Source organism: Phaseolus vulgaris, chromosome 5, assembly GCF_000499845.2.
Source record: "Phaseolus vulgaris cultivar G19833 chromosome 5, P. vulgaris v2.0, whole genome shotgun sequence".
In the NCBI taxonomy this organism is placed as follows: domain Eukaryota; kingdom Viridiplantae; phylum Streptophyta; class Magnoliopsida; order Fabales; family Fabaceae; genus Phaseolus; species Phaseolus vulgaris.
Window position 1 is genome coordinate 40,829,402 of NC_023755.2, and position 24,499 is coordinate 40,853,900.

General features: G+C 35.1%; 4 protein-coding genes across 8 annotated transcripts; 2 read left to right on the forward strand and 2 right to left on the reverse strand.

Annotated features, from left to right (window-relative positions):
- Window positions 1-973: 973 nt before the first annotated feature.
- Window positions 974-5,062, forward strand: LOC137836098 (uncharacterized membrane protein At1g16860-like). Of its 2 annotated transcripts, none has more exons than XM_068644935.1 (5): window positions 974-1,409; window positions 2,014-2,970; window positions 3,288-3,443; window positions 4,128-4,339; window positions 4,646-5,062. In XM_068644935.1, exons 2-5 carry the CDS (start codon window positions 2,095-2,097, stop codon window positions 4,836-4,838), a joined length of 1,437 nt encoding a protein of 478 aa, XP_068501036.1. In that variant the 5' UTR covers window positions 974-1,409; window positions 2,014-2,094; the 3' UTR covers window positions 4,839-5,062. The 2 variants fall into 2 exon arrangements, 1 of the variants encoding a protein (XP_068501036.1); XR_011085194.1 differs by having other exon boundaries at window positions 1,139-1,409; window positions 4,128-4,497.
- A 1,895-nt stretch (window positions 5,063-6,957) lies between these two features.
- Window positions 6,958-10,668, reverse strand: LOC137836101 (uncharacterized). Of its 2 annotated transcripts, none has more exons than XM_068644942.1 (8): window positions 10,392-10,668; window positions 9,704-10,022; window positions 9,466-9,551; window positions 9,123-9,269; window positions 8,372-8,474; window positions 8,056-8,168; window positions 7,729-7,824; window positions 6,958-7,343 (listed from the first exon to the last, which is right to left on the reverse strand). In XM_068644942.1, the coding sequence occupies exons 2-7, from the start codon at window positions 9,933-9,935 to the stop codon at window positions 7,732-7,734; spliced, it is 774 nt and encodes a 257-aa protein (XP_068501043.1). In that variant the 5' UTR covers window positions 9,936-10,022; window positions 10,392-10,668; the 3' UTR covers window positions 6,958-7,343; window positions 7,729-7,731. The 2 variants fall into 2 exon arrangements, with proteins under 2 accessions (XP_068501043.1, XP_068501044.1); XM_068644943.1 differs by having other exon boundaries at window positions 10,387-10,650.
- A 76-nt stretch (window positions 10,669-10,744) lies between these two features.
- LOC137836100 (mediator of RNA polymerase II transcription subunit 8) lies at window positions 10,745-16,284 on the forward strand. 2 transcript variants are annotated; one of them, XM_068644940.1, is made up of 6 exons: window positions 10,745-11,699; window positions 11,781-12,136; window positions 12,594-12,797; window positions 14,385-14,438; window positions 15,622-15,682; window positions 15,808-16,284. In XM_068644940.1, exons 1-6 carry the CDS (start codon window positions 10,949-10,951, stop codon window positions 15,996-15,998), a joined length of 1,617 nt encoding a protein of 538 aa, XP_068501041.1. In that variant the 5' UTR covers window positions 10,745-10,948; the 3' UTR covers window positions 15,999-16,284. The 2 variants fall into 2 exon arrangements, with proteins under 2 accessions (XP_068501041.1, XP_068501042.1); XM_068644941.1 differs by lacking the exon at window positions 14,385-14,438 and having other exon boundaries at window positions 10,778-11,699.
- A 3,518-nt stretch (window positions 16,285-19,802) lies between these two features.
- LOC137836102 (putative pentatricopeptide repeat-containing protein At1g16830) lies at window positions 19,803-23,037 on the reverse strand. 2 transcript variants are annotated; one of them, XM_068644944.1, is made up of 3 exons: window positions 20,910-23,037; window positions 20,425-20,635; window positions 19,803-20,210 (listed from the first exon to the last, which is right to left on the reverse strand). In XM_068644944.1, the coding sequence occupies exon 1, from the start codon at window positions 22,953-22,955 to the stop codon at window positions 20,994-20,996; it is 1,962 nt and encodes a 653-aa protein (XP_068501045.1). In that variant the 5' UTR covers window positions 22,956-23,037; the 3' UTR covers window positions 19,803-20,210; window positions 20,425-20,635; window positions 20,910-20,993. The 2 variants fall into 2 exon arrangements, with proteins under 2 accessions (XP_068501045.1, XP_068501046.1); XM_068644945.1 differs by having other exon boundaries at window positions 19,803-20,204; window positions 20,910-23,013.
- Window positions 23,038-24,499: the final 1,462 nt, after the last annotated feature.

The following is a 24,499-nucleotide window of genomic DNA, read 5'->3' on the forward strand; positions in this document are numbered from 1 at the left end:
TAGCAAAAACGATAATAAGTTGTGGAAAAAAGTGTGAATTTTCATCATCTGGTACATTTGGGATAGTTTACATTTGGGATAGTGTTTAACCAAGCAAAGGTGGATGCAAGTGAAATTTTCTCTCTAGTTCAAGTAGAGTCGTGAACTTAGTTAAAAAACAAGATTAAAAGGGTATTTTTCTCTTTTTCAGATTGGGTACAAAAAGCCCAACTACTTGTATGTGGCAGCAAAACATTGAACTTTGTGCGATTTGAGAGGTTTGTTTTTAACGAATAGTGTTTAAAATAGTTGTTCGATATCTTCTATGTATAAAAGTTGAAATATCCCCTTTATCTCTTTTATATTTATTATTTGCTCATTAAAAAATATATATTTATTTTTTTCTTTTGTAATATCACCGTGAATATTAACCTCCTAGTTACACAGACATCGCAATATTCAAAATACTTCTTAGTTAATCTAGAATAAAAGCAGTATATATAAAGTCTAAAAAGTATAATTTCGAAGTATGAAAATTAAAAAGATAAAAATTTTACTTGTAAGAATTTAAAAATGTGAGAAATGTCACAGTACCAAACATTGCAAAAGAACAAGGGAAATATGAAAGAAATACTAACTTTTTTGGCTATGGAATAAGTGTAGTTTTGATTTTTAAAAGAAATTTTAATTGACATTATGAAATTTGAAGAAGACGTGCTCTGTGTTGATGGAATTGTAGAATATAAAAAAATGAATGAAAAAAAAAAGTATAATTAAAGGCGGTTGTAGGTGGAGGAGGTGGTGGAGGTGGAGCCAGCTAAAACCGAGTTACAGTTACAGAATTGGAAGCGGTGAAACTGATTCCGTGGGCTGGGCTTGACGTGTAAGTATATTTATAATATTATAATAAATTATTTTAGTTTTATAATAAATCATCACAGTTGCTTAATTATTAAAATTTATTAATTTGAATTGGCATGGTGTATTGGAATTTGAAATCCTTACGTAAAGTATGGATATGGTGGATGTGGTTAGAGAGTGTTTTTCTTATGGTTTAAGCAAAAATTACATTTAAATTAATTAATACAGTACGGTTACGTATCTATTCTGTGTTAATCAATGTTTTCCAAATTTAGTTATCATTTCATCAAATTTTGTTAGCAAAAAATGAAATATCTGTGAAACAAATAAATAAAATAAAATAAAAAGAGTGTTTGATTTGCGGCATTTGATGGTTATGTTATGTAACGTTGGGTTTTGATAATATAATTTGTATTTAATTTGAAAAGAGGAATAAGGGTAGCAGTGAGAGAGTGGAGCAGTAGGAGTGAAGAAGAGAAAGATGGGATCTGTGTTGTGAGAGTTTCTTCTTCTGTGTTTCTGTGAGAGTCTTCTGTGTTTCTGTGTGTGAATATCAATCATGCTTCAAGGTACATCAAATCTTCTATCTTTATCTTCATCTTTCATACTTTTTACATCGATCCGTCTATCTCCTTCACCCTTCACTGCATTGCATGGAACTTTGATGCTGCTTTCGATTCCATTTGTTTACGTCTATCTCATCACTATCACCATCACTGCAACGCAACACCAACAACTCTCTCAATTCATCATTATTGGATCTCCCCTCACTCCTCAATGAAATGACTGTTGAGATCTTCAATTTTCCATTCATCACTTCCTCACCTAACTCACTCACACCTTTACCCTTTCTTTCATAGATAGATAAGATTCAGATACCTCCTACTCCTCCCTGCAATGCACTCTATCTACTGCACACAACTTTTTTATTGGGTTTTATTAGAGTATTATTTCCTACAAAATCGCCAATTCATGTTTTTCTCTTGATTTCTTCAAATGTATGTGCTTATTCTCACTTTTCTTCTAGGCCTAGGGCGCATTGCAATCAATACACGGTTTACCATACTTTATGTGCTCTCTATCTAGATCAATGCGTGCATATCTTCCCGTTAAAACCTGGAATTGTGGCTAAAATTATGCTTTGATTCTCTTGTCAATTTCACTTTGTTGCAGTATTACTTTGATTGCTGCTTTTCAGTATACTGCTGTTGTTTCGTATCGGTTGCCTCCTGCAGCTGCTTTAGAGAGGTCTTGATGGGCTCGAGAGGATTCCCATCTCATCAGCTTAGCAATGGCCTGTATGTATCAGGTCGGCCTGAGCAGCCGAAAGAAAGAACTCCGACAATGAGGTCAGTTGCTATGCCTTACACTGGTGGAGACATCAAGAAATCAGGAGAATTAGGCAAAATGTTTGATATCCCAATGGATGGTTCTAAATCTAGAAAATCTGGTCAGTTAAATAATGCTCCTTCACGGACTGGGTCGTTTGTGGGTGCTGCTTCACATTCTGGACCTATCTTGCCAAATACTGCACCTCGTTCTGTTTATACCACATCAGGTAACATTTCTTCTGGAGGCATGTCGGCTTCTGTCTCCATGAAAAAGACCAACTCTGGTCCACTGAACAAACATGGGGAGCCTGTGAAGAAGTCATCTGGACCTCAGTCTGGCGGAGTTACACGCCAAAACTCTGGTCCGATTCCACCTGTTCTTCCTACAACTGGTCTTATTACATCTGGGCCTCTAAATTCAGCAGGGGCTCCAAGGAAGGTATCTGGTCCTTTAGAGTTTACAGGATCAATGAAATCACATAGCTCCGTAACTCACAATCCAGCCACAACCACTCTTAGCCTAGACGATCAATATTCCTTCAGGAGGAACTTCCCAAAGCCAATATTGTGGTCTGTAATTCTGATTTTCATTATGGGATTCATTGCTGGTGCTTTTATTCTTGGAGCTGTCCACAATGCCATTCTCCTGGTCGTTGTAATTGTTCTTTTTGGTGCTGTTGCTGCATTATTCACTTGGAATAGTTGCTGTGGGAGGACAGCCGTTGTTGGTTTCATTTCTCATTATCCTGACGCTGAACTTAGAACTGCCAAGAATGGCCAATTTGTGAAGGTCTCTGGGGTATGTATATTAATACTGACACATTCATGTATATACTATTGATTAATTAAGCACAGCCATGCAAAAATCATGATTGCATCCACAACTAACCACCCTTCTCTATGCGGATAAGGGACTGATTATTTTGTATTGGATATCAGTGACTTGAATTGAATGGTTTCCGGGTGGCTCTCATCTGTAATTGTATTGTGCCGATAAAAAATAAAAATAAAAAATCTGTAATTGTACTGTTCTGGCTGTTGTTTATGTCGTTGTTATTGGTGTTGTGCGTACATATATATGAGAGGAATGCCAATGGTCTGTTGTTCATTTTGAAGGTGGTTACCTGTGGTAATGTTCCATTAGAGTCATCCTTTCAAAAAGTTCCTAGATGTGTCTATACTTCTACTAGCTTATTTGAATATCGAAAGTGGGATTCAAAAGCAGCCAATCCAAAGCATCGCTGTTTTACATGGGGACTCAGAGCAGCTGAGGTAATTTCAATATGTTAAATCTTCTGTTTTCAGTTTTCTATTTTATTGAAAATTACCTTTGAAGACTCTTGAGATACCTTGACCAGAATGGATACATTACGTTTTGTTTATTCGAAACTTCTTTTGCTTGTTCATTTTCATTTTTTTCCTTCCTAGGGTATAATATATTCTGTTGACATAATTTGAAATCTCTCCTTTTATTTGTAACCTGCAATATATCTCTATATTTATTTCAATCACATTGTAGTAAAACTACTCCTATAAATGACTTATATAGAGTGGTTTGTTAAGGTTTTTGGGAGCTTGTTGTTCCATGAGTCTTCAAGCTATTGAAAGGGGAAAAGTTATTATTATTAACTTTCCATGTAAGCAATTCATAGAATGCCTTTTTCCCCTTGCTCTTGATCGGTTAATTTGTTGGGGACTTTGGGCTCATGCTTTGAAGGTTTTATCTGCTATTAACTATCTAAGTATTCTCTTACTGTCACTAAGAATAACTTCATGCCTGTTGTGATAGGAATATTGTGTGTGTTGGGAAGTTTTAGATATAAATGTGGTCAATTGAAGTTTGTCACCTATTTAACTGTTTTCTTGTGTGTACTATACTAGCATTTGGAATTTTTTTGGCTTAATCTATTATATCTCGAGTATTTTAATATTTACCTTGACATTTATATAATGCAGAGGCATGTGGTGGACTTCTACATTTCTGATTTCCAATCTGGACTGAGAGCATTGGTTAAAACAGGCTATGGTGCAAGAGTGACTCCTTATGTTGACGATTCTATTGTAATTGATGTTAGCCCTGACAATAAAGATATGTCTCCGGAGTTCCTTCGGTGGTTGCGAAACAGAAATCTGTCAAGTGATGATCGAATGATGCAATTAAAAGAAGGGTAAAGCTCTTACCCTTGCGCCAGAGTTTAAATCTCCAGGTTATGTATTTGTGTAACGGGAAGCTGTTAAGGTTAAATCCCTCTCAATAGTTGTTGAGGAGGGGGAAAAGCAGCTATTTTTTATAGCTTGTTGCTTTGTGTGACGTATCTGCAGATTGGTAATATACTAATTGTAGTCCATTCATAATTCATGTTTCATGTTATGCATCATGGTACTAATGGTGACAACATCAGGCTCTGAAGTTGGGGGGACCCTTGGTAGGTAGGTAGGATATTCTTATGAGACTTCCATTGTTCCTTTTGTAGGTACATCAAAGAAGGTAGCACAGTTAGTGTGATGGGAGTTGTTCAAAGAAATGACAATGTACTTATGATTGTCCCTCCTTCCGAGCCTTTGACGACAGGATGCCAATGGGCTAAATGTATATTTCCAGTTAGCCTTGAGGGTATTATTTTGAGATGTGAAGACACATCAAAGATTGATGTCATTCCAGTGTAGCAGAAACCTTAGATATTCTTCTTTGAAGAAGTATTTTCTTACGACAGCTAAAAATATGGTGCTACAAGTTTGTATTTTTGTAAGTGTTATTGGTAAGCGTGATGGGTCTACTACAACTGACATCAGTCATTTTCTTTTTCCTACCCTCAACTCCTACTTTGTTGTATAGCTAATGAAAATTCGTATTCGTTTATTATTATTCCTAAGGAGTTCATTCTTTTCAATGGGTGTGGTTTTTTTAAGTGGGTTTGAATTTTCAAAGATATCATGCATGGTATATATTTAGCTGTTTAGTGGTTTTGGAAAAAGGATTATTAAATTACTTTTGCTTCTTCTGTCCACCGTTCTCAAATCGGTATGATGAGATGACATGCATTGTACAAACAACAAAATGATATATGCATGCTTTATTATTTCGCAATTCATTTTTCTTTTCAATGGGTTCATAGCATGACAGAGAAGTTATTGAAGTTTGCACCATACCAGTGTCTTTTATTTTTACATTATGAACCATTTGTCTTATTGGAAAAGAAATTAAGTCTCATTTATATAGTTAAAGTATATAATATATAGTTAGATAATAACACTTACCTATATCTTGGTGTTATGGAATTGAGTTAACTCATGTTTTAAAGTGATATCAAGATTAATCTTAGATTCATATATACTGAAATTAATGTATCAGTCTAATTGTGAATGTAAGGGCTGTATTAGTAAAAATTCCAGTTTTGCACAGACTAGAAATATAAATATTATGCAATACTAATTTTTTTTTATAAAAAAAACTGTTTTTCAAACTACTCTAGTATGGTAGAATTATTATGGATACAAAATGCCCTTAAATTATTAATCAATTATATATTCAAAATCTTAAGGCCACTTGAAAACATTTTCTGTTAATTCTTGCACTCATGATGCATGTGATAATGTGATAGAATTAAAAGAATAAAGTAGTAAAACAAAAACTACAAATGAAATAAAATACAACACTTGTTTAAAAAAAATACTTAAAATTTAAAATTTAAAAAGTATATGTTTTTTCTTAAAATACGAGTATTATGCTTTAATTTGTTTCAATGAAATAATATTTATACAAATTATTTTTCTCTTGTTACGATTTTTTATATTGTAATTAGCTAATTTAAATTTTACAATCAAATATCAACATTGCAAATTTAAAAATAAAGTATTTTAAGTATACAAAGAAAGATAAAAATATTTGAATGAAGTTATAAAGTTATTGGTAACACTTTTAGAATGAAAAGTTCGTAATTTTAGTATGCTTTAGAAGGAACAAGAATGTTTTACTCTAAAAAATAATATAACGAAGATAGAGTGACAAGTTCAAGAGAACAAGAATGTTTTATCCATGTTCTAATGAATCTGGAATTCGATTTCACGTATCGAAAAAACTTATTTCTTAATCGATTTACAAACAAGTCTCGAGATCAACCTATTTTGTTGTCTAACTAGGAAAAAAACTTGTTTTTTTCACTTTGGCCACAAAATAAATATTTATGTTTAGTTTAATTTTTTTTCTTCCTTTAGTTCCATAAAAATCAACCTACACTACACTTCCTTGCGACTTAAAATTTGTATGACTCCCAAAGAAACTCTACACTTATATCTCATAAAGAAACTCTAATTTTCTTTTACATCAAATGTTTGAGAAGCTTTTCAAAATGAGTAAAACAATAGTTTAAGAAGCTCTTGAAATGAGTAAAAGAAGCAAAACAAACTGCAACCAATGATGAAGAACCCAATTGGCCGAAATTTCTACTAAGAATGGATGAAGCCAGTTATAACTCCCTCGTTATTCATTCCACTTGGACAGTAACAATTTATTATATAATTTAAGGAGAAATTGATTTTATCTCTTTTCAGTCTTCTTTCTTTTCAAAAATGGTTTGTCGCATTTATCCATTAGATTTTGGGGTAGGTATGTTCACACTTCAGATATTTGATATAGGAACATATTTCGAATATGAAATGTTTCCATATCTGTCAGTTTCAAGGAAAAATGCATAAAATAAAAGTTTTCTATGGCATAATGCAATACGATAACCAAACATACCCGGAACGATATTAGGTTTAAAAACCTGGACAGGAAAAATCTACATTGGATTATAATATTTTGTATAAAATTGAGAGAAAAGATTGCAAAATAAGGGTGAATTGTGGGTTACATCAGGGACTTATAAGTTACAAGTACAAACATCTCCATTCGGCAGCTACATACAGGTTTATAGGATCTGCACTCTTTTTCCTTTACATTCCACCAAACAACATTGATTCACAAATTTTCTAGCTGAATTATAGCATATTTCTTCATAAGTTTGCTGTAAAGACATAAATTAAAAATAAAGAATCAAAATAGAGTACAAGGGTATTGGAGACAAACGACACCCATGTGGCTGCACACTGTCCAAACAGCCATATTGGTGGGTGATCACTCTAAACAGACCAATGTGATCTACAAGTGTGAAAGGAACCATGGAGACAAGCCTGTATAACAACAAATTCAACGTTACTCTGCAGAAGATGCATCTTGCAGTTAGAAGAGAAACACAGGGTTCCCTATGACAGTAATGATGCAATGAAAATAGTTCTAGAGAATACTGTAAGCAAAGAACAAAGAATATTGGTTCCAACAATGGGGATGTACACATAATAACGCACAAGAATGTTTATGAAGGATGATTTTGACGACTAACATTGGCCTTTTAGATTAGATTATGAAATTGAAAATAGAAACCGAAAGCTTGCGACATTTACTTTCTAAGAACATATAAGGATGATATGGGTAGGATGAAGCCGGGACGTTTCAAACCTAACATCTAAAAAAATAATTGAAATTTTAAAGAGAAAGAATGGGATAAGCATATTATACCAACTAGTACAGGCCCAACATCCTTAGCTCCGTCACGTGACTCGGATCAAGTTCAGGCACACTCTTTACATGTTCTCGATCTTCTACAACATATTCCTGAAATTGAAGAGGTAAAGAACAAAGTGAAGAGTTAAATGCCTACAAAATTTCTTTTAAAGGATAAAGGATAAAGGATATTCCTTGTATCATAAAAGTCAATTGTAATCAGGAACAAAAATTTAAATGATGCATTTCCTCGAAAATACATATCTTTAGACTAAAAGACTTGTTTAGTTGCAGTAATATTACTAGTTTTACATGAAAAACTTTGGTTCTCGGGATGTAGACCTTAGTCAATTCTTGTTTGGCAAGAACGTGGTAGTGGCGCTCATTGATTCTTTGGCCACATATTATCGCTATGAAGAAGCCATAGAGCAATCCCACCAAAACAATGGCTAGAACTGCAAAACAAAGAACTACAATGAATTTCCCACAGCTTACAATAATGTCTTTAGGTTAAGATAGTTACCACTGTTCATATATACCGTTAAGTTTACCAATTTAATGAAGAAATAAACATCCTAGCATGAAATAGTCACTAGTGAAAGAAAAAGATACAAACATTGCCCATGAAATTTCTTGCGGGTAAGCAATGGGTATATACCAGCCATTGTATAAAATCCATATGGATGTTCTTCATAACCAAACATTTCCCTCAGTTCATCTCCATAAAATTTGTACACAAGCACTCCCAAGAAAGCAACAACCTGTTAAAATTAGAAAAGGTAAAGTAACAGATAATCTTTCAAGTGTATATTTTTAATAAATTTAAAATACATAGTAACAGTATTCCATCAAATAATCTCTTTCGATGGGCATGAATATTCAAAGTCTATCAAATCAACTGCCATAAAACTCCAAGACAAATTGCTGCTCCGTTACTTCCGTTTACACTTTCACTCCATACAGATTTGGGTTGGGTTAGGTGGGGTATTTAATATTAGAATCAACAAAAACATGTCTTCTACTGTGACACTTCACCCAGAGTAACCAACTAGGTTTCGGTTTCCCTGAAAGCTATCAGATATAGGAATCACTCATGTATTATAAAAACTGTTACACCTTCGGAACTAAAAGGCTTGCAATATGCTAGATCTATCAGTTATGTTTCTGGAAGAAATTAGAGATCCTAAAAACATTCAATTACTTAGGGGTGTTTCCTTCCTTACAGTGCTACTACTAATCAAGTAAATAAATTGAATTGAATTTTCATAAAATGATTTGTACCAGAGAGGAAAATTAGGACTTCTTCCTAGTATCATTGCAACTAGTTGCAGATCACAAAACGAAACAAAAGATGACTACGAATACTATGGCATCAGAGTACCAATTTTGCAATATACAGATAAGCATACCAGTTGAACAATTATGAAAATGAATGCATGATCCCTAGCAACAAGGAACTGAAATTTTAATCTCAACCACCACCGATCTGGTGGGACATTTGCACGTAATATGAAGACAGCTCTGCATTCTGTACAGTGAGAAAAGGCGAAGCCCTCCTAAAACAGCAAAAATGAAAAGTCAGTTAGTATGACAGGATCATAAGTATACCCGGACATCTTCACAGATAACGGAAGGAACAGAGAATGGATGGACACTAAATTCGTATAGAAAATAGATAGTTCTACTGCATTTGAATCAGATAATAGTATTATTTTGATCAAAAAGAGACACCAAGAAGGAAAAAGAACTTACCTTGGTGGATCTCCAGTTATCAAGACATGATCTGTGGACGTACTTTTGCGTACCTTTGCAATGGCATGGGGCAATTAAATCTTCTCCTGAAAAATCATTTGGATGATAAGTAATACGAGATGCAAGTTGGTTAACCAGAGAATATCTGAAGTTGTGAAATCATCAAGAAGATTCAGGGAAAGCATATGAAGAAGTGGAAGTATGATGAGGATACACACACACACATAGAGAGAGAGACCTCCAATATCGAGGCATATTCGGCATTGTGGCTGATCTGCAATTACGAGATTACAAGTCTCATCAACCCGAACATTTTGTAAATCATGATCGACATCATGGTTGGGAGAAATAGGAATAATTTCACAGGAAAAGGAGGGTTCTCCAGGTGGTTGCAAATGAAGATGGTGGTGATTCAAGATGGGTTCGCTTTCTGAACATTCTTCCTTGTCGCCATTCGACGCTAATTGCATTTCGGGAAACGTATAATCAGGATTAAGCAATGAGACTCATTGGCAGAAGGATAATTACTACTGATCATTTCAACGGAAGAAAGAAACCTGCAAATTATTGAGAAAGAAACGGAGAGGAAATAGCAACAGAATTAGAATTTTGCAATGGCGAAAGATAGTTAGGGTAAGTTCTTCTAAACCTAATTGGAGAACAGTCAATAACGTCATATATATGTCTCAATTGATGCCATATCTACATGAAAGATAGAGTGTAGATTATTGCTATATATATATATATATATATATGATATTATAATCATAAACAGCCATATCCATAAGAACAAGATCTGATAAGTAGAAGATTGTGGATCATAACAATTCTTGAATTATTGCATAAAGAAGAGACAGAGCTGAAGCTGTAACTGGAGCTAAGGTAATTGATTGATTGCAGAAACAGAAAGACAAGACTTACCTTACCTTAATAGTAATAAGCACCAAAGAGAAAGCCCTGCAAGTGCAAGTGCAATCAAACCCCAATTTTGATCTCATTGATTAGATCAGAATCAGATGAATCGAAATCCAAGTTTTAACTTTGACGAAAGAACGATATGAACATTACAAAACAAACAAACCAACCAATCAACCAACCAACCAACCAACCAACCCCAATCCTTTCCCTTCTCTTCTCTTTCCTTTCCTATTTTCAAGTTTGGACCATCGCAGCCCAACTCACCCAATATACTAGGCCCAACTCATATTATAAATATTTCATTTTTATGTTTTTATATTTTTTTCACTTTTTTTCTTCCACACACCACTGTAAGTATTTTGTTTCTAAAAATCTCCATCATTTTAAGCTTATTATTATTTTTTATCTTTATCAATATATTTGATAAAAAAATTAAAATGGATTTTGATTAAAAACAACGATTGAGGTTAAAAAAGTAATATAAATTTAAATACAACATATAAATAATTGAAGAGAGAGAGAGGGGGAAGAGTAGTGCAAGAGAAGACGGTCTGAGGCGATCGGAATGGAGGGCACAGGAGGAGCAGCGGTGGCGGCGGCGGCGGCGGCAGGCGGGGAAGGTGAAGATCGGCTGAACCAGGCAGTGCAGCAGCAGCTGAATCTGAAGCAGGTGAAGACCCGCGCCATCAGCCTGTTCAAAGCCATATCTCGTATTCTGGAAGATTTTGAGGCCTATGGTCGCACGAACACCACGCCGAAATGGCAAGACATTCTAGGTCAGTATTCGATGGTGAACCTGGAGCTTTTCAACATCGTGGACGACATGAAGAAGGTTTCGAAGGCCTTCGTGGTTCATCCGAAGAACGTGAATGCGGAGAATGCCACCATACTCCCGGTCATGCTTTCCTCCAAACTACTCCCCGAAATGGAGGCGGAGGAGAACTCGAAGAGAGAGCAATTGCTGGTTGGTATGCAAAACCAAAACCTCCCAATTCCCACTCAGATTGAGAAGCTGAAGGCCAGACTCGACATGATCGCCGCAGCCTGCGAAGGCGCTGAAAAGGTCTTGGCCGACACACGCAAAGCCTATTGTTTCGGAACTCGTCAGGGCCCCATTGCTCCCACTCTCGACAAGGGTCAGGCTGCCAAAATCCAAGAACAGGAAAATCTACTCCGCGCTGCTGTCAATGCTGGTGAGGGATTACGCATTCCACCTGACCAGAGGCAGATCACTACCGCACCTCCCATCCATTTGGCAGATGCACTTCCAGGACTCAATGACCCTCCTTCTCACGATGCATCTTCTGTTACTAACAGTTAAGGCTTTATATGCTATTCCTTATGATCACTCTCTTTCTCTCCTCCCTCTAACTCACTTTTTTTACTACTACTTCCAGCTATGTACATCAAGAATACCCCTCTCTCATCCAACAGTATGCCCCAGAATCCCATGTTACAGACCTCAGCATCACAACTTTTGGGAAGATCAGCAGCCTCTCCTTCCGCCCCAACCGCCACCACTTCTTTTGACAATACAACACCTTCACCCATCCCATATGCCAATTCACCTAGGTCTTCTACAAATATCATGAATACACCATCCCCTCAGCAGCAAACCCCACAACAGCAGCCCCAAGTGCAGCAGCAACAGCAGCAACGCCAGAAACTGATGCAGTTACCTCAACAACAGCAGCAGCAAATGCTTGCTCAGCAGCAACAGCTCAGGCAATCTGCAATGCAAGGACTGGGGCAGGTAAATTTTCAAGCAGTGAATTTTGCGCTGACTGAATACATCGTTCATTTAACCTTAAACATTGGTTCGAGTACATTATACATATGGTTCTAAAATTATTTGTGCTCTAGCTTCTCAGTTTTCCATGTGTTAAAGAGCTGCTTTTGGTATCAAATTTTGTCCTATTTATAGAGAAAACCGTAGTTTTGAAACCTAGACCAGTTTAACCTGGAATCAGTCCTTTGGCTAGTAAATTGTTCCCTGTTTTCTATCTATCTGTGTGCTTGCTTGCTTCAGGACACTAGCAAATTTTGAGTGGTCAGTATAAAAGAAAAATAAGAAAAGCTCGAGTACATACTGTTTGGGTAGTCTAACCACCATGAATACACATTATACACTCATGGACTCATTGGCCAAGTAAAAATTTAAATTAGTGTTATTTTTTTGTATCTTTCTTTTTTTTTTTGGTTGCCATCAGTTGCATGGACATCAGATGCAATTTTCTCAACCACTTGGGCATCAGCAATTTCCGGGTAGGCAGCTGTCTTCAGGACACGTTCAGCATGGCATTGGTCAAAACCAACTCAATCAAGGAAATCAAATGACACGATTAAGCCAGTTTTCTGGTCCTGCTAACAGTGCGCTATTCAGTGCTGCTCAAACAACACCTAATACTCAAATGGTATGGTAATTATGCAATATGATTATTTGAATTGTACATTGCTGCCAGTATAGAGTAGGTATGGCTTTTCAAATGCTTTAACACTTAAGCATTATTAACTGTTTCAAAATTTAGTTATTTATTATACAACAAAGCATATCTTCTATATATGACTGTGGTTTGACCAATATATTGTTATGTCATGACTCGAACTAATAAGCCGTGACTGGGCACCAGGAGCTGCTAAAATATATCCATGTCTCAGTATCACCAGGGGCTGCTACATCTTGATGATATCTCCCTCCTCCAAGGGTGGTATCTCCCTTGTTGTGGCTCCCTGTAATGGATAGCCCTCTCCTTCCGGAATCATACAAGCCTGGGTTATTATCATCCGCTAGTGACATAAAGATTCTAACATAGATCCTAATAGAATCTCATTTCTTTTGTATATTTATTCCCAATTTTATTTCATAACCAGTCTTAGAATACAACAATATAATTTAAACCATAACTTCTAAAAATATTAAAGTGGGCCATGTTGACTGTTAAACCACTCATCACTGAGAGTGAACCAAAATGCTTCCCAACAATTCCAACAGTGTTGTGCGAGGTAGAAATTAACACATCCGAACACCAACAGAAATATCCAAATATTTAGAAATTTGTTTGAAGCTTTGTTCATCAACCATAAAATCCAAAAAACGGGTGCTCAAAGCTCTCAAGGGATAATCCTACCAAAGCTAACACATGCTAATAGCCTATTCTTCAAGTTACGAGTTATGGGTAAACCTTAGAGAGTCAAAATGGGCAACCCTGACGATGTGAGAACTCTCCTCCTTCCCCATTTCACTATCCTTATACCCATAATTCACCATAACTTAATTTCTGGAGAGAAAAGCAATATGGGTAAAAGGTTCTAAGATACCACCAGAACTCAAAGAATAGGATCTACAAAAAATGGGACAGTGTGATGAAAAGAAAACGAAAGAGAGGATGGATGAGAGAGATGCTGAAATTACGAATAAGGGATGCGTTTTTGATGAAATCCTCACTTCTGTTCTCTTTTTAAAATGACTCTTTTTTATAAAAAAAATGTGTATAAATGAAATGGTTTGTTTTGTGTTAAACAGATAACCTTATTGTATTTCTGTATTACAATTTACAATATGTTATGGGTAATTTGTGTAGAGCTAGAGCTTCCCTTGGGCACAGGGATTTTTGTTGGCTTCTTGGGCGGGGAAAATGGGATGTGAGCAAGAATTTTGTTGATGGTGTAGATTCTTTGGCCTGGAAAAGCCACAGAAAATAGCATTTCTATTCTGCTAGAAACCTTAGCTTGAAAGTGTTGGTGAGAGTCATTCCTTAATTTAATTGAAGTCGAGCTTTCTAAACATAGTAAAAAGCTCTTTTGGGATCAAATATAATAATGTGTTTCTGGACATGATTTATGTTTTTTGAGAAGTGATTTCTTGTCTTGCTATTTTGAAAATATTACTTTTCTGGATCTTTGGTGATTCACTGTTGCTATTTTTCTTTGTGCTCCCCCTACTGATAATGAGCCTTACTTCAACAATTACTTCTATGACGACTTTTTCTTTATAATCTCAGATTCAAAACATTTCTGGCACATTACCTTCGCAGTCTCTTCTTCCTCGGATGCAGGTTTGTCTGTTATTCTTTGCCTATTGGATATTCCCAATATGTCTCGATGGTTTTATTGAAGTAAATTTTGTCCGATTAGAATGAAACAAGAAGAGGGCAATTGGTGCTACTGTAAAATTGTGCCTTGTTGTCTTGTGGGTCATGTTTACAATAACCCTCCCCCATACTTTTGCATTGTAAAGAGCCTTCGGCATTTGGGGTATATTAGTTTTTAGAATGAAACAAGAAAAGAAGTCAATAAATTATGGTGTTCTGGGATGTTTGGAACTCTATTATTTAGTTGTCGTAAAATTTAGTCGGTGTTTTGTTTGACTCAATCCATTGATGTTATACTTCATGATGATTCATGTCTATCAGTACATCATTGCAACTATGATAGAAACTGATTGATGACTTTAAGGGGCTGTTCTGATTTGCGAAATTATGAAATTTATTTTAGCAGCTTTTATTGTCTTTTAGCATTTTGGAATTTTTTATCATGATTTTCATTTTACATAAGATCGGCTAGTCTCTGTTAGGAACCAATAATTGAAGTGAAAAGAAAAAGAAAGGATTTCTCCTTCACAAAGAGCTAAGGCTCAATTTACAAATGAACATGTTTCCCTCTTTCATAACTTTCTTCCCCTATTTATACCTGGCTACACCTCAACTAACTCACTAACTCAGAAATATTCTAACCATCTTATCTAACTTTTCCTTCTCCTAATGCCCTTATAACTGTCCGGAACCAATATCTGGCAAGTTAGACCAATTGTCAGGAACCAAGAATTAAAGTAAGAAAGAAAAGAAATATCTTTATTAAGCAGGATGAAAGGAACAAGAAATAAGAGAGTACTCTTTCCTGTTATTAAAGAATTTCTCCTTTTAAAAAGACCTAATGCTCAAATTACAAATGCGCATATTTCCCTCTCTTCTATCCTTCTTCCTTTATTTATATATAACTAAATCTCAATTAACTAAAATTCATTAATATTCTAACTACTTCTGCTTCTCTTTATACCCTATCATTTCCTTGTGACTCACTTTCAGTTGGCAGCTTTCTTGAATAAAATAAATTGTATATGCATTTACTGATTTTTCATCATCTGCATAGAATGAATAGTTGTCTCCACTTGCTTTTGGTTGACTTCAAGTCATGAGGATAACATATTCAAACTTTGCTCCACATTTATTATTTCCTCAGTTCGGACTATCTGGAAACAACCCTCAGCGAAGTCATACTTCTCAAATGTTGAGTGATCAGAGTATGAACTTTATCCTATATCCTTATTTTTTTCATTGTTTAGTTGTGGAACCTGGTGTGTCATTTATTCCATCTATTTGTGTGCGAGTTTTTACTTAAATCGTCACTGTGAGGTTTAACTTGCAGTGTTTAACATGGGAGGTGGCAATCCCGGTGGTATGATGCCCATACAGCAGCAGCAGCAGCAACATGGCTCACAAGCATTTGGTAGCATGGCATCGAATGCTCAGAATCTTCAATCTGGAATGGTGACACTTCAAAACACACAACAGAATCACCCCAATTTCTCTCAACAGAGACAGCAAAATCAGCAGTGATTAGGACTAGGCAAGGATGATTTTGCTTGAAACCCTGAACCGAACACTGTTGCTCTAGATACGTGGTTCACAAAAACTGAACCTAACTTTTAATAATATTTTAGGTTACCAAATTGTTTCTAATTCTGTAAAACTGAACTTGAAAAAAGAAACTGGTTTGTCCAGTTAGGTTGACAGGTTAATTAGAATTATAGGGCAGGCTTGTATAAATGCATTACAATTGTGCAAACATATAATTTAGAAAGTAGTTTGTGTGAAGAGCATAAAATGGCTGGTTGATTCAAAACTATTTGTTGGGGTGATAATCAAAATCGTCGTTCATTGAGTTTTCTTATTACCAAACCCAGACATATGATGGAATTGGTCTCTTTCCATGATAAAAGTCTAATTGCATATTGTAATATTTGACCGATCCTTAAACCAAATTTTTTGCGAAATCTTCTTTTGACTTTATGTGCGCTGTTTGTGGAGAATAGGTGATCAGCAAGCGCGGTTAGAATAAACAAGCTTTGAGCATGGGTGGTGGTTGATGTGTGTATCCTCGTTACTGCAGAATAAATTTTATGCTAGGATCAAATACAAAATTGCTTTTACAATAAAGATTTCAAAAATATATTACTTCTTTTTATATTTAATTGTGCAAAATTAAATTTACTCTCTTATTGAAATATACGTGAAGTTACTGTGTCATTTTAGATGTGTACCCAGTAAAATGTCCCTTTCGTGAAAATATAGCTGTTAGAGGGAGAAAACGAGCTTTTTATAGCAACACGAGAACCGAGTAACGTCAAAACAGTTGGGAGAAGGGAGGGACAACTTATAATATCTCTAGAACCACTGATCTGTTAATTGTTCAATTGTATCAGAATTCGTATGAAATTTTTCCAAAAACAAAACGGAAAGTAACGATGGTAAAGGTGATTCGGCAGACATGTTAGATGGTGTCTAGGTAGAAACTTTACAGTTTAATTGAATCCCTAAATAATAACCATGTGCTGACCAGGAACAAATTCTGGTGAATACTGCTTTTATAATTCCTTGAGCTGTTCTGTGTCATTTGGGAGATTCAATGAGGTTTGTCACGGCAACTGCAACATCTTTGTATAAACCATTCCAACCTGTTCTTATCCAGGGGAGAAAAAAAATGATCAGTGTCATCTTCAGCCTTACATCCATCAAGAATGGCAGGAAAACACCTAGCTAATTGCTTTTGACTAGCAGATGACAAAGAACTACCTGTTTGAATACCTACCAGTCCAAGAGAGATAATTTGCCATGTGTATTACTTGTGCTAGTCTTGAACAAAAGGAAGCACATTATCCTAAACTATCATGATTCATACTCACCAATAATAATTTGCATTGCTTAGCATCCCCACTCTCAGTACAACATGATGATTCAACTCAGTATTTAACAGAAGAGAATACAAAATTAATGTTTTGAAATGAAGATTGTTTGTTATGAATGTGTATAAAATTAAGAGAAGGGAAGACTTACAAGTCCTTGAGGCATGTAGTCTTGGATTTGAATTCTTGGTGATCCAATGAAAACACATAAGGAACATTAGTAGTGGCTAATAATGTCTTGGGCAGAAGAGGAAGATTGTCATGAGATGGGTGGGATGAAGGAGCAAGAGAGAAAGGTGGCGATGGAGTGGAAGATACTGAGAAGGAGTATGTCCTGTTGCCTGGTCCAAAACTAATGGGAAGTGGAGAGGGAGGTGTAGGAGGTGATGATGTTGGAGACTCACTCTCTAAATTCATATTAATTTAACAAAACTCTTCAATTCACTTTCATTCTTCTTTCCTCTCTCAACTCATTTCATGGACTACATATAAAACAATACTATAATAATCCTAAGGGCATGCATGAGTTTTAGGTGTAACCAACCTAACGGTCATATGTATTCCCTGGCAAGTGCCAACCATCAGCTATCTAGCTAGCTACTCATTCTTTACTTCCCCAACCTTGCTTCGGATTGACTTTCAGATTTTGTCCCATTTTTTTGCCCTTTTTCAACATGGAGAGAATTTGTATTAATCATTTTGTAAATAGGGTCCAGTCTCTCTTTTCGTTTCAGTTTAGGATTCCATAAAAGAAGAAAGTTTTGGCAAAATATTTTTTATGTCAGAAAAAATACTTTACATTTTACATGCATAATATATATCCCACGTTACATTCATTCTAAGCTTAGACACTTCTCTTAAATAGCATGTCGATGTCGGATACTCATATCGGACACCAACACTCGTATGACACTTGTGGGACACGTATCCGTGAAGTGTCCAATTTAAAAAGTATTTGTTGGATTTCTGACAATTCTAGTACGGTTCTAATACAATTTTAAAAAGAAAAAATACATTAATTTTCTAAAAATTCAAATTTATTGTATAAATTTTTATTATAATTATAAAAATAAGAAACAAATCATTTTGAACCAGTTATGAAAAACATTTTTCTTCTTCAAAAAATAATTTAGAACATATTTGTGCATGTAAATTTTTATTATCAATTTATATAATTCATAATTATATAATATATAGATATGTGTCCCCGTGTCCTACATTCGTGTTTCTCTCATGAGTGTTACATATATCTTTGCAATTTAGTATACACGTATTACTGTTTTTTAATAACTTTATAATCATTATAAGAAATCTATTGAAATAAAAAAGATATTGACATTTTTTAAATACAATTTTAAAGCTAACATACTGTCACATACACAAGCTCATGTCAAGTGTGAACAATATCCAAATCGAAAATGTTCCCAACACTTTGGGAGTTGATGCCGTTGAGCACTTGAAAATCGCTAGTCCTGCATCCAAAGTTTTGACCTCAAGAATGAGATAAAGGGTTTTTCTGTCTCAAATTATAGTAGAACTTCCATGCAGCATCCTATGGAGGTTGATATTTCATGTTCTAGGCAAGAAGAATGGATCTCAATTACATCACTCAGTTTTAGTGAGAAATACATGGATTTCTATCGGGGTTTGTTTTCTCTATTTTGTCTTACTGTTCCTTTTATGTTCTGCATATCCCCCATCCTTTTCTATCCGTTCTTGTTTTTTTCTTTTTTCAATATTAAATGTTAATTTTTTAAGTCAATTTTTTATATTTAAACTATTATAATAATATGATAAGAAAATAAAAGAATTGTTATATTTAAAGTTTATTCTTTGTTAAAATTATTTTTAAATTTGCTTGTATCTTATTTGTAGAGGTCAACTTATTCTACTAAGTCAGTCTTAAAGAAAAGTAGACTATATATTTTAGGATGAATTTAGATTATATTCGAAATCCATTCAACCATCTTAATGTAATATACTCTTAAAATTAATAGTTTTTCAAACATTTATATTTTAATAAAATAATTTTTTGACTTGATAAATAAAATTTTCCGTAGCATTATATTATATTTTATCCATAAAATTTATATTAAAATATATTATATAAAACACACATTTTAAATATTAGCTGTGTATTACTAAAGTTTTACAATTACATTAATATATTCTATCATAAAATAAACTTTAACAACCTTTATCAAAATTTTGAACAAATCTAAAATATAAATAAACATATCTTAACCAAAATCATAAATACCCTAATTTAAGAAAAATTAAATTCAAATTAATTAAAATTTTCGGGTTGGTTTGTGAAATTTCTAGTTATCAACCACCCCAGTCAGATAATGCTTTAAAACAGAAGGGATTGCTATTAAAATAATAAAAAAATAGTAAAATAGTAAAATATAATAAAATAGAAAAGAATCGGTGAAACACAACATAAAAGGGTGCATAATAAACTAAAATAAAAACGAAGATTAGTCAAATTCCTGTTTTTGGTATATGGTCACTGTCCAACGATATCAAACTATATTCTCGCATTCCTACTACTTCACAAATGCGATTTCACTCAAAGAATAACATGTGATAAACACATGACAATTATCTTCATTATATATTTCATGTCCAAGATTTGATGTAACGTCTCCTTCTTTTTGTGTCATCACATTTTTAAAAATGGCGCAGGACCTAAAGTGGGCGCCATTCTAGTAAAAAAGATGGATCTCTCCTAAAGCATTCAGTTTTTGCCAGAAACAAGAATTTCTAGCTTTGTGTTCTCCTTTTTTCCGATAATACGTGTCCCTTTTCCAAGATAATAAAGGAAATCGCTAATTTATTCATCACGAATAAATTCCGACTGTACCTGAAAAAGAGACAAATGTCAACGAATACGGTAATATTGAAGGTATCCCTTGCAAGATCATATATGAACAGTGTGACAGCTTGCAACTATGTAACAAAAGATAGTGCAAGCATAAAAAATACAGCCAGTGCACTTTGTTTCCACAGATATTGAAAATAATAACGAAAGCTTCCATTAAAAAACTCAATGTATAATGTATTTAGAAAAATTATACCTTTCCCCGGCCTTTTTCTCACTATCTCATTCCAGCTTATATCAAGACAACACACATGGAAAACGTTGGGTCCATAAACAATACAACTACTTTCCAGTAGTATTTCTTTTGTGCAAATTATCTGCGAGAAACAATTGATTTCATGTTGGCCATGCTCACTAAGGCAGGTAAACTTGCCTGGAATAAGGACCTTCCTTCTCTTAAGTGTAACCTAGTTGACAAAATAACCATAGAAGATTACTAGTCAGGGATGCGAAACAAAATTACAAAATTTGAAGTTAGCTATAAAAGATATTATTAAGTATACAGTGCAATATTCAAATCTGTAGCGTTCCAATCAAATATATTATTGAAATCTGTCACTGTTTGCGATAAGTTCCAAGAAGATACAAGTGCTCTACTAATAGCTGGAACATTATAACACCCATCCCCCCTCCCTCCCAACACAAAATACAAAGAAAAGGTATAAGATTAGTAACTATTACCAGGGTATGATAGAATGAATTTCATAGCATAGAAATTTAATGAACCCGTCAAGCAGAAGTAGGCTACGTGGTGAGCATGAGTGTTCAACCAACTGAAGCAGCTACATCTGACAGATCTTCAGAACTGGATGAATATAGAATTGGGTTCCACTCTGTATTAACTTCAGCCTGATGTTTATGCTTTGCTTGTACTCCAACATCATGCCAAACAAAGTTTAATTCATGTGATGCCTTGGCTGATAACAAAGTCAGATCTCTCATTTCAGCCAACAATTTTGAAACAGAAAGATATATATCCGATCTACATCCATATTTACATAAGTTGAAGAAATTTCTGTCAGTCAACTGTATCCCTGACTCAATCATCTCATGTAGTATCTGTTTCATCATCAGGAAATCTCTTTCTTTACAAAAAGTGAAAAACATCATATTATAGGTATGAACACTAGGTTTCAGACCATTCCCCTTCATCCGGTAATACAATGTGCAAGCCTCTTGAGTTCTCCCATCTCTAAGTAGTGCACAGAGGCCAACTGAGTATGCCACACTGTCGAGTGGATATCTATTCATTACTGCTAATCTGGTAACATTGACAGCCTTGTGATACTTTCCGACCTTTATAAGCGCGCCTGTTATTACTGTATGTATGTGAGCATCAATATCATGAGAACTCATAACAACAACATGGTATACATTAACAGCTTCGTCAACTCTTCCCGCAGCACAGAGTGCGCTTAGCAATCCAGCAAAAGTATATTTATCTGGCACAAAACCTACATCAATCATGTAGTCATAGAATTCAATGGCAATAGAAGGAACGTCGGCCTTAGTGAGAGAGCTTAAAAGAGCATTGCAGAACACTAAATCAGTATCGATATGTCTGGAGACTACAACTAGTTTGGGTAACAGATAAAACATTCTGGAACGACAAATTGCAGATAACAATGAAGTAAAGGTATAAGAATCAGGTTTTATGTTTCGGGTGGACAAACTAAGAAAAACTCGGATTGCATCACGGCATCTTCCAGCCTTTGAAAGGCAATCAATTAATACATTAGATAAAACTAAATCCGGAATTTGGCCTGTAGATAACATGGCATTATACAAACGGAAAGCATGGGTTAGCATGTTTGATTGAATAAAAGCCTTAAATAAGGTGGTATATGTTACAACATTAGGAGAACAACCGGTTTGAATCATATTGTGGAAGAGGTTGGTAGCAAGATGAAGGTGGCCTAATTTACAGTAGCTATGGATGAGAATGGTCCAAATATTGACAGAGAAATTGATGCCAAGAACAGTGATGAGTGCCAGGAGCTGATAAACCTGCGGTAGTGCATTAATGTTACAGAAAGAATTGAGAAGCATCCGAAATGAGAGAGGGGAGGGAAAATAGCCGGCGCGGAGCATAAGTCTGAGAATAGGAGAGAAGTAAGGGAGAGTGTTGTGGGTGTGCATCTTCTTCAAGTTGAAGTTGGAAAGATGAAAGAGTGCAATGTTGAAGGTGAAGAAATTAGGGGGATGGGTGTGGTCGAAGAGAGAGAGAGAGAGAGCTACATGGGAGTGCCCAGTCCTGAAGAGAACATCCATGAGCAAATTCCGAGCGAAGGTGTCGGGGACAAAACCGTAGGCGCCTTGCATCTGCTCATACGCTTCAACAACCATGTCGTACATGCCTGCACGCCAGTAAACCCTCAACAACACCAACTGAGATTTAGGGTTTCTGAGAGAGGCGCATCCGATGCTGTCCAGCTCAGAGAGAATGGCTGAGACGGTGTTGTAGCGGTGAGTGAGGCGACGGAGCACAGTGACGATGTGATCCAGGGGAAGCAAGTGGTGGCGGCGGCGTTGGGCTGTCCAGAGGAAAAAGGAGAGGGCAATCAAATCAGACGGACATCTAGAGACGGTACGCTTCAAGCTCTGGCTGTTCACTTTCTGCTTCTGTCTCTGCCCACACCACGAAGCAGAAGAAGATGAATGGCATTGCATTGGCCTTAATCTCCACCCTATTATTCCCTTTCTTCTCCACAACCAACTCCATATCATTTCCCTCTCACAATCAATTCAAAACCCTAATTACTCCTTCCTGTCATATTTCCCACCCTCTTTTTAACTCTCACTGCATTCTTCTTTAATCAATTTCTGTGTTTAATTATCTCTAAAGATGAAAATAATAAAATATATTTTATATTTTTAGAACTGTTAATTAAATATTATTATTGATTTTTATCCTAAATATTTTAAAAAATAATATTAAATAATAAACTTAAATATTGATAAGTTTACAACCTCAAAAACTTATAATCCCAATACCCTAAAGGTTGAAATTTAGTAAGAGAATTATCATACATAAATTTTAAGCATCTTTTTCAGCCATTGTACTTGATTGCCCCAGCAACTTATCCCTATCTAATTATACTCCAAAACTGGTTTCTCCTTTGCATCTCATGTAATGGACATAATTTTACAAGTAGACACACCTAGGTCATTATCAACCATAAATTGCATGGTTCAAACATAGATCCTAATAATATAGTCTCATTTTTTTTATATTTTATCCCTGTACCATCCGGGCCTGCTCGGCCCATGATCGAGTAGGCTGGCCAGTTTGGTGGTCCATTAGCGCTGGTAGCGTCTGACGCTGGGTCTCGGATCAGAAGTTGTTTGAACAGGCTCAAAACGTGGTAAAATGGGCATAAACCCAGTTTGCCGAAACTCATCTGTTCCGGCAAAGTCATATGTATCTACCGGATATATTTATTCAACTTTGGATATAGGATAATATCCGAAATTGATGGTTTGAGTTATGGATATTTTTATCCATAGCACATTCTATGCATTCTGGATATTTTCATTCGTAACACATTTCATGTCTTCTGGATATTTTTATCCGTAGCACATTCCATGCATTCTGGATATTTTCATCCGTAGCACATTCCATGTTTTTAAGATATTTTCATCCGTAGCGCATTTCATGCATTCCGGATATTTTCATCCGTAGCACATTCACCATTCAATATTTTAAAAAATGAAGAAGACAAGGACATAATAGAATTTTAAAAAAATGTCGGATGTCAGTCACAATTGATCGGGTACAGGAAACAATTGTCAAATAAAAAATGTGCCTTTCAATCTTTCATTTCGCATCCTTGTAAAGGTCATTTAAGGTCTCGTTAGCAACAATATCAGAGTAAATAATCTTGATTTACCCGCTCAACATTCCTAATTACGTCACATAAATACTGATTTACTTGTTTCGATTATATTCAGAATACTCCGATCTATATATATAATATTTAAATTTTATGAAAAGATATTATAATATATTACATTAAAACATGAAAAATGAAAAATTAAATATCAAAATCCAAATCCATAAAAGTTACCCATAAAAGTTCATAAATAGATTATAGTACCCATTTATTTTATTATTATTATTATTATTGAACTTTGTGCCTAGGTTTAAAGTGTGCAGTAGATTTTGAGCTCTATACGAAATTATATATTTTTTAATGTGTTGCATACTGTAAAGAGTGTATGTAACTTGGTTGTTTTCCAAGAATAGTAAAGCAATCCATCTTAGATTGATT